At 33.4% G+C, this 10,432-nt stretch overlaps 1 protein-coding gene across 1 annotated transcript; it reads left to right on the top strand.

The window, feature by feature from the left end:
* The first annotated feature begins 1,803 nt into the window (after window positions 1-1,803).
* Window positions 1,804-8,783, top strand: LOC108343111 (probable sucrose-phosphate synthase 3). The gene is made up of 12 exons (XM_017581179.2): window positions 1,804-2,616; window positions 3,131-3,363; window positions 3,910-3,973; window positions 4,073-4,765; window positions 5,021-5,155; window positions 5,221-5,352; window positions 5,435-5,611; window positions 5,686-5,739; window positions 5,840-5,902; window positions 6,079-6,987; window positions 7,295-7,422; window positions 8,356-8,783. Exons 1-12 carry the CDS (start codon window positions 2,338-2,340, stop codon window positions 8,636-8,638), a joined length of 3,150 nt encoding a protein of 1,049 aa, XP_017436668.1. The 5' UTR covers window positions 1,804-2,337; the 3' UTR covers window positions 8,639-8,783.
* The last annotated feature ends 1,649 nt before the right edge of the window (window positions 8,784-10,432 follow it).

Here is a 10,432-nt window from a genome sequence, read left to right as displayed (position 1 = left end):
CCAATTTTCTTCGTATTGTTAGATTAAAATTAATGTACTTAATATATATATATATATATATATATATATATATATATATATGTATGTATGTATGTATTAAAGGCATATATAATAAATTATATTATTATTACTTCTACATAATACATGAATTCTTAATTACATGAATACCCAGGATTCTCTTTTTGGTCCACTTTTTTTTTAATTTTACCATTTTAATAAATATTTTTTAAATTAAAATAACTATTTTATCAATTTTACTTTTGCAAGTAATTTTTTCTTTAAATTTAACTTTTTCAATACTGGTATTTAAACTTAATTATTTTTAAATTATAAAAATACTTACAAATAAAAAATATTTATAATAAAATTGTCAAAAATATTTTAATTTTATGATTATAATAATAATAATATTTTTATCATGTTTTACTATCGTAAGAAAAATGTGAAAACACATATCCACCTATCTCATGTGTTTTCACTATTGTATTAATAAAACTGTTACGGTTTTAAAACGGTTATACTTATTGTTTTTCAAAAAATTATATTAAATATGTTCAAAAAAATAAATATATTATTCATTAGAAACACTCTTAATACATATATATCAATTTAATTACTTGTGTCATGGTGATTCTTTCTTTTTTACGCAAAAATAGTCTTATATAATAATTTACTTTCATTTTTCACCACTTAGTGTGTCTTATATGCCGAACCATATTATTATTAATCTCTCTTTTGTCATAATTAGTTTAATATTTCTACTTGAAGAAGTACAATATCATCTTTTATACCTATAAAGGACTATAACACACTCAAAAGCGACAATACACCCATTAAAAGGTCCCCATATATCGTATACATTTCATGATCATTATCAATAATTATAAATATAGGGTTATCAATTTCATTAATATGTCAATATTATGGTCAATATTAATATCATCTCCCTATTAGGCCACTTAAATAAAGAAAAACTTTCTCGTTTGCATAATATTATATTGTTTGAGTATATCAATTCTAAAGGAAAAAAAATCTGTGTGACATCCTTCTTATTTTATTTCCTCTCACAGCTTAATTATTCATCTATAAATAATAGTGAATTAATTAAGCATTTTCCTCACTTAAACTCTCACTCAATATTTGAATAACATGTTATAAATTTGAGCACGGACCAATCTCGTAGCTTCTAAAATTCTACATATACTTTCATCACTTATCAAGACTTTAATAACAACCTCTTCATTGATAAAATTGCTTCAATTTGTTTTACTCAAACTTCAAAATTATGATTTAAAATATATCCTTTATTGCTTTGACTTCCATGCTATAACACACAATATTAAATCATTTTAATATAATATTCTTAAAACAACACATTGCCCATGAGATAAGGAAATATTTTTCTTATAAGTTACTTTCCACCTTGTACTTAAATATTTAATTATCATGCCGAAAGTATTATCCATTACTATACTTAAACATAATTATTTGTTTTTATAAATAAAATAATTAATTTTCATTTGTACCACAAAAGAATTACTGTAACGAGAAAGCATAACAAACCTCTTCATAGATAGATAATAGATGACTAAAGACTAATGCATAATATTCTTAAAAAAAAGTTATACAAAAAGATATAATATGTTTAAATAATTCCTATTAATAACAATCATATTGATACATGAGACCCAATTTCTCTCTCTATTTTTTCTTCTCACTCTACACGTGTGCATGTCTCTGGCCCACCATTCCCTGCCACGTGGCTCCCTCACCTTTGCCATCTCCTTCTCCTCCACCCCTTCCTAACTTCTCACCATCTCTTCCCATCCAACCCTTCTCGTGATTCTCCCAACACAACCAAAGACTCTATCTTTGAACCCTTCTTCACCAATCACAACAACACACCCTTTTTCTCGTTCTACCTCATGCAACACCTCAACACACACAGAAACACACTTTTCTCTCTCAGCATCCAAATGAATGAATGACACAAACTCTCACATGACAACAACAGAAAAACACAACACCAACTCACCCCTTTAGGCCTTAACGTAGCAGACGACACATTTCTCATGTTTTTCACTTCTCATGCTTACTTAATATCCAAGAAACCATGTTGGACTTATAAGCACTGTACATATGTCATATATTCTTGTTTCAAGTTCCTTTCTCAGATTATTTTCTTCAAGCCACTTTCTTTTTCCTTCCTATACACATCTTCTTTAGGAGATAATTCGGTTGACACAATCTATACGTTGTTAGAAATATCAAAAAACCCCGGTTTTTGTTTTCTTGGTTTCTCATCATTTTCTTGAGAAAAACAGCGGGAAAGCGGTGATGGCGGGGAATGAATGGATTAATGGGTATTTGGAGGCCATACTTTCAACTGGGGCACCGACCATTGAGGAGCAAAAGCCTGCACCTGTGACTCTGAGAGATGGGGGGCATTTCAACCCCACCAAGTACTTTGTGGAAGAGGTGGTGACAAGTGTTGATGAATCTGATCTGTATCGGACTTGGATCAAGGTGGTTGCCACCAGGAACACCAGGGAGAGGAGTTCAAGGTTGGAGAACATGTGCTGGCGCATTTGGCACCTCACTCGCAAGAAAAAACAGGTTCTTCTTTAAGTTAGTTTGGTTTGAATGAAAAATAATTCATTTGAATTTGGATATATGAATTGTAAGGTTTATGTGATTTCGAAGAAGTATCATGAAAGAATAATCTATTGGTGAATCCAATGATGTGTTTTGCTTTTTGGGTTCCAATTTTGATGGCATGATCAATCAATGCGAATATCAAATTAAGAAATACGGTACCATTTTGCATGAAAATTTGTGTTTTTCTTGACTGATATTTGTGCACACTGCATTAAAGTGACATTTCCTATTTGTTTGGAAATACAAAACAATTTATTTATCTATGCTGTGCCCCACTAGCAATGATTGTTACTTTGTTTTCAGTTCAAGACAGAGAAGGGAGTTTTCTAACTAGGATAGTGTGAACTGTTTGTTTTAAGTGTTCAATTCACTATGCTTGGTCCTTCACCTAACATAGTTGAGGGAACTATCATGTACTATAGAGTTACTGTATGCAAGATCATAATAAGCAACACTAGTGTGCTTTGTGTAGTTGGAATGGGAGGAATCCCAGAGGGTGGCACACCGAAGATGGGAGAGAGAACAAGGTCGCAGAGAAGCAACAGAGGACATGTCTGAAGACTTGTCAGAAGGAGAAAAAGGCGATGCTATTGGAGAGATGATGCAAAGTGAGACTCCAAAGGAAAAATTTCAGCGTCAGATTTCCAACTTGGAAGTATGGTCCGATGACAAGAAGGAAAAGAAGCTCTATCTTGTCCTCTTAAGGTATACCAACAATTAACATTTGTGCTAACAAATAGACAATTTCTCAGTCATCTGAGTTACTCATTGATTGATCATACTGGAAGACAGATTCATATTTATTTCCATTATCAGTCATCGGGAAGATAGTTTACCTTTGCTTCAGATGCTTTGTGCTGCTTAATTCAGATGATAACAATGATAAGAGTTAAGCCAATGAGTCATTTCTGAAGTTCCTCCAGCTGTCATAAAACAATCATTATGGCCTTTTTTCCTGCACTTAATTTTTTTTCCTGGTTCTGCATAATGGAAAATGTTGTTGGGGACGATCAGAGGATCAATATCATTTGACAAATACAAAGGGGTAGGGGGTGTATTGGAATGGCATTGCCAAGCATTTACTATCAAGAATTTAGAGAGAAACCACATGCTTTCTATGAAGTTTAAGTATCTGTTTTGAAGATAGTCTCATTTTTCTAAACACTGCGGTTGAGAAATGTTTCAAGAAATTAACTCTAGAAGCATGTGTAAATACAATGGTTGCTATAACCTTATTCTTTTATTCCACAGCTTGCACGGACTGGTTCGAGGAGAAAACATGGAACTCGGTCGAGATTCTGATACTGGTGGACAGGTTCTTCACATTCTTACAGACCTAAATCTCAAACCTACTATGAATATCTTTGTCACTCCCTTTAAATTGTGATTAATGCTAGAAACAATGTATTTGCAGATTAAATATGTGGTAGAACTTGCTCGTGCACTTGCAAAAATGCCTGGAGTATATAGAGTTGATCTGTTTACACGCCAAATCTCATCCCCTGAAATTGACTGGAGCTATGGAGAGCCTACAGAAATGTTAACTGTGGGTGGAGATGATGATGATAACATTGGGGAGAGCAGTGGTGCATATATCATACGAATACCCTTTGGTCCACGCGATAAGTACCTCCAGAAAGAACTTCTTTGGCCTTACATTCAAGAATTTGTTGATGGAGCATTAGCTCACATTCTCAACATGTCAAAAGTGTTGGGTGAACAAGTTGGTGGGGGACAACCTGTGTGGCCATATGTAATTCATGGACATTATGCTGATGCTGGAGACAGTGCTGCAATTCTTTCAGGTGCCTTGAATGTACCAATGGTGCTGACAGGCCATTCACTCGGAAGAAACAAGCTTGAACAACTTCTTAAGCAGGGACGCCAATCAAAAGAAGATATCAATTCAACATACAAGATGATGAGGAGGATTGAGGCAGAAGAACTTTCTCTGGATGCAGCAGAACTTGTTATCACTAGTACAAAACAAGAAATTGAGGAGCAGTGGGGACTTTATGATGGATTTGATGTCAAGCTTGAGAAAGTACTGCGAGCTCGCGCTAGGCGTGGTGTGAACTGTCATGGTCGATTCATGCCCAGGATGGCGGTAATTTGCTTACTGATATAACCTTTGGTGTTGTTTGGGACAAACTTCTTCATAATTACTTACAAAATCAAATGTAAGATAAAAGTCTGTTCTAATTAATCTCACTCAGAAATTTTGAAGAAATCTCTTCACTGGATGGATATGTCGGTTTTGTTGTATTTCTGTAAGCTAATTGCATCACCTAAGTAGACTACTACTGTTTCTAATAACATGGTGAATTGCTTGCTATTTACTAATGGTTTAAACTTTCTGCAGGTTATCCCTCCTGGAATGGACTTTAGCAATGTTATGAGCCAAGAAGATGGCCCTGAAGCTGATGGAGAGATTTTTCAGCTTACTGCAAGTGTTGAAGGGTCTTCACCAAAAGCAATGCCATCAATTTGGTCAGAAGTGAGTAACTGATAATCCGGATCTGCCTTCAATATTACTGGCTTTCTACTTACAGTTTAGTGCAGGTGATGCGTTTCTTCAGGAATCCTCACAAGCCAGTGATCTTGGCCTTATCAAGGCCAGATCCAAAGAAGAACTTAACCACTCTTTTAAAAGCCTATGGAGAAAGCCGTCCCTTAAGAGAACTTGCTAACCTTGTAAGTTGACTTAATCGATCTGTCCTCTCAGAGTTAACTATTGTTAAGTACTTGGAGAAGACTAATTGTGTTCACAAAACAGGTTCTCATAATGGGAAATAGGGATGACATAGATGAGATGTCTTCTGGGAATGCCAGTGTGCTCACAACAGTGTTGAAAATGATTGATAAGTATGACTTATATGGGCGAGTGGCATACCCTAAACATCACAAGCAATCTGATGTTCCGGAGATATACCGATTTGCCGCAAAAACAAAGGTATAATGAAGTCAGTAGATTTTCACTTGAATTTGAACAATTCTGAACAGCTAATGATTTATATTTTTTATCAGGGTGTTTTCATCAATCCTGCTTTAGTGGAACCTTTTGGTCTTACTTTAATTGAGGTAGAGTTTAACTAATTAGCTAATTTGGACTTTTTGTGGTACAATGTTCCCTTTTTCTTTTCTTTTTTTTTTATCTCTAAACATGATCAAACTCATGCAGGCAGCAGCACATGGGCTTCCAATGGTGGCCACTAAAAACGGGGGACCAGTGGACATTCATAGGGTAAAATAAATTTTATCTTAGTTAACTGGTCCATGCAAGAACCACCATCCTACATGTTTCAATGTGGTGAACTAGTATCTCAGATTGAATTGAAAAACATAAAATTCACATTCAAATGAAAAAATCTCTTGTCCAAATCTTGCAGCCACTTATTATGTCTCATTTTGATGTGTTAGGCCCTGAACAATGGTTTACTTGTGGATCCTCATGATCAGCAAGCAATTGCTGATGCATTGATCAAGCTGTTGTCAGATAAAAACCTGTGGCATGAGTGCAGGAAAAATGGTTGGAAGAACATACACCTTTTCTCGTGGCCTGAACACTGCCGAACTTATCTGACAAGGGTGGCTGCCTGCAGGATGAGGCATCCACAATGGCAAACTAACACTCCTGGGAATGATATAAATGCTGAAGAGTCTTTCAATGACTCACTTAAGGATGTGCAGGACATGTCCCTTAGACTCTCTATTGATGCTGACTTAGCAGGTTTAGGATCCGGATCAGACACGCAAGACCAAGTTAAGTGTCTCCTAAGCAAGATGAAAAGGCCAGATTCTGGTGGTTTAAATGACACTAACAAGTTGCCTGAAAATGTAACTGGGAAATATCCTCTTCTGTGGAGAAGACGTAGGTTGATCGTTATAGCACTAGATATCTATGATGACAAAGGAGCTCCTGATCAGACAATGATCCAGATAGTGCAGAGGATCATTAAAGCTGCTCAACTAGACCCTCAAAATGCAAGAGTTTCTGGATTTGCTCTGTCAACAGCCATGCCAATGCTAGAAACAGTAGAGTTCCTCAAATCGGGCAACATGCAAGCAAATGATTTTGATGTTTTGATTTGCAGTAGTGGTAGTGAAGTTTACTATCCCGGTACTTACACGGAAGATGGAAAGCTTTTGCCTGATCCAGATTATGAAGCGCATATTGACTATCGTTGGGGTTGTGAAGGTCTAAGGAAAACCATTTGGAATCTTATGAGTACTGCTGAAGGTGAAAAAAAACCTTCAAGTCCCATTGAGGAAGATTTGAAAGCTAGCAATGCTCATTGCATATCATACAAAGTAAAGGATCTCACTAAGGTACATGAAATTCACCTGTGTTTGTTTGCATTGAGCCTGTTTGGTGAAAACTTTTCCATAAGTACTTCAAGAGAGAATAATAAGAAGAAAAATGAATCAGTTTTTGAAGCATCAGTGGGAAATAACTTCTACTAGCTAATTTATGCATAAGTTAATTTTACTTTGTATATAAACTAATTTTACTTCTGTCTTATTTACTTTCTCTTTGAAGTGGCTTTAGAGAAGTTCATTCAAACTTACTTGCAGTGACAGTGGTTAAGGAAACTGGTTTTATTGATTGAAGTGATCCTTGTACTGTCTTTGTCAGGCAAAGAGAGTTGATGACTTGAGACAAAAGCTTCGGATGCGAGGCCTACGTTGTCATCCTATGTACTGCAGGGGTTCATCTAGTGTGCAGGTTATTCCACTCCTTGCATCAAGAGCACAGGCACTCAGGTAATAATAGTATCTCATAAAAAGCAGTAAAGTCAATTCTGTAATAACTCTTCACTCAACACTTTCAGATTGAAGAGTCTCATTCTAGCATACATGCTAAGAGAGTTTGTAGGAATCTATTTTTAATACTTTGGAGCGAGGTACTGTTAGAAAACTTCGAAAATGAGGCTGTAGGGGATTCAATTCTTTGTTTAATACAGCATTTTGTATGCTGTTCTCTCAAAGCCATTGAAACTATGTGTAACAACAATTTTTGTCCTTCTCTATTATAGGAAATGAATTGCCTACATTAAAACTAGGGTTTAAATATGTTTTTAATATCTGAATTTTAAGACAAAATTGGAATTCATCCCTGGTAGAAATTTTGATACGATTTGGTCCTCAAACTTTATAAATTAATAGATATAGTTTTTTTAACTCAATTATGTTACTTTTTTTACTTGTCAAACCCCTATTCTACTTGACATTGAAGTGAAAATATGTCGAATGGTGTAAATAACTCAAACGGTAGTCTCTGTTTGATAAAAAAAAATTTAATGTAATTGGATTAAAAAGATTATATCCATTCAATTTTAAAATTTGGAGACCAAATTTGGAACCAAGAATGTATCAATGTTTTAGACAGTGACGAATTTCAATTACATGTCAAAATTTAGGGACTAAACCTATTTAACCCTTAAAACTACATACAACATCCAAGCAGATTTTGTATTGGAAATCAATTTCATACTTCTTAATTTGATTTCTAAGACAATATTTTATAAAGATGGCACAGTACAAAATAAACTGGATTTATGTACTTTTTAAGGTTCAATCTTATTTCTACAGTTTCCCATCTTTCAGAGAAACTTGGATTATGAAGTGTTAGTGTGCATGATTTACTCAGATAGCTATGTTTTATACAATTGCTAAAACAAGATGCTACTTTCTTAGGTATCTCTTTGTCCGTTGGGGACTGAATGTTGCAAACATGTTTGTCTTTCTTGGAGAAACTGGTGACACGGATTATGAGGAGTTGATTTCTGGAACTCACAAGACCATTATCATGAAGGGTGTTGTGTCTAATGGTTCAGAAGCAATACTTAGAGGTCCAGGAAGCTACCAAAGAGAGGACGTTGTACCAAATGAGAGTCCTCTTGTGGCATGCATTAGTGAAACAACTGAGGACAAGATTGCCAATACTTTGAAGGAACTATCAAAATCTGGGATAATGTGAAGTGTTAAACTACTAGGTGCCATTTTCTTTTTCAAATAGTGTTAATCTGATTACCTTTACAGTGCACAAATTGAAAAATGATGTAACTGTGTGCTATTCTTAAGCATAGAATCTGGAAAAAAGTTATATATGGCTTATTTTGTCACAATGCTTTATGATATCAGGACTTGTATAGAAATTTCACTTTAGGGTACAGGGTAATCATGAAACCTTGTTTCTCTTTTTTTCATTAAAGCAATGGGAATTTTTCAGGGTTTAGTGTAATTGAAGAAATTCCGCTGAATAAGAGAAGCATATGAACCTTTAAGAGGAAGCAAATTAATCAGAATAATATTTTCTCATGATAACTGCTGAAATAACTACAAACAAAGTCTTGGAAACCCAGTAACTAATTTGATCTTAAGTAAGGAATAAACAGTTACATCAACCAAAAGGATGCAACTTGTTTGAGAAGGATTCAAATAGGTGTAAATTTAGGTTATGATAAGTTAAGTTTTAAATATCTATATATACATTTTTCTTATTTGAGTTATTTTTGTTATTCTATTGTTCATAATTAATAACTTTATTATAGAAATGATATTATTGTTTTTACCGGGGGAAGGTGAGAACTTTATTTCTCTTTACATTTTTTTATAAATAAAAAGAAAAATAAAAATGAAGTGAAAAAGGAAAGATAAGAGAGAAAGTCTGATTCATTCTACAAGAAGTCAGAAGATAAACAAAAATTTAAGTAAGAAGATAGTACTTTATTAATAAAAGAGAAAGGTATAAGTGCATTGCAGGGTAATAAAATAGGGATATTTTTGTTAAAATTAAAAATGAAGTACTTGCAAGAACTAGAAATAAAAGGTAATGCATAAAAAAAAAAAATGTAAGACATGATAAAAATGAAAGAAATTAGAGTGAAGAGAGAAAGGGAGAGGGAGAAAGAGAAATGAGAACATAATAACACTTAACTATTTATTATAATGTTTGAGTGTTATACATTACAAAACAGTTGTCTTAATTCAAAGTCATATTAAGCTAAATAAGCCAATATGCCTTCGCTCCATGGAGTTGTCTGAATTATGGCAAAGAGTCAATACAATTGTTATACACATCTTGATTATCACTAGAGCGATGAGATGTTACATGAGCACTACCCCCGGATAGCATAAGGGATTTTTTTTTTTGAGTTTTTCTTTTTAATTTTTATTTTCTAATTAAATATAAAAGTAATGATTCATATTAATAAGAATTAAATATAATATTAGTGAATATTAAAGATTAATTCTTAAGAATTAATGAAATTTAGAGATCATAAATTTATTTTCATGAAAAATATTTTTTTTGAAAGAATATGAAAAATGGATTGATGTTTTTTACTCTCTCTATAAATAATGTTAAGAAATTTTATAATAAATATTACACGTGATTATAAAATATTATATAATTTGAAATTAGAAAGAACAAATCAATTTATGGATTACTTAATTTAATTTATCAATTTTCTATCTTATTCTTATGAAATCATATCAAAATATTTAAGGAGACAAATTAATTCTTAATTGGTGTCTCCTCTCAAACTAATGGAGTTGGTCAATCAATATCAATTTACTAACAAGAAACTGATCATGCGAGTGAGGAACAACCTTGGTAAGAATATATATCTACTACTTCAAGTTGAGTAGTGACACGAGGGAGTGAAATAACATTATCATAATAAGCTTCTCGAAAAGAGTGACAATATACTTCAATATGCTTGGTGAACTCATGAAATATTGGATTTGCAACAATTTGAATGACACTTGT

The sequence above is a fragment of the Vigna angularis genome, chromosome 6, assembly GCF_016808095.1.
Source record: "Vigna angularis cultivar LongXiaoDou No.4 chromosome 6, ASM1680809v1, whole genome shotgun sequence".
In the NCBI taxonomy this organism is placed as follows: domain Eukaryota; kingdom Viridiplantae; phylum Streptophyta; class Magnoliopsida; order Fabales; family Fabaceae; genus Vigna; species Vigna angularis.
The sequence above is the reverse complement of the archived record's forward strand: the minus strand, read 5'-3'. Positions and strand labels throughout refer to the sequence as shown.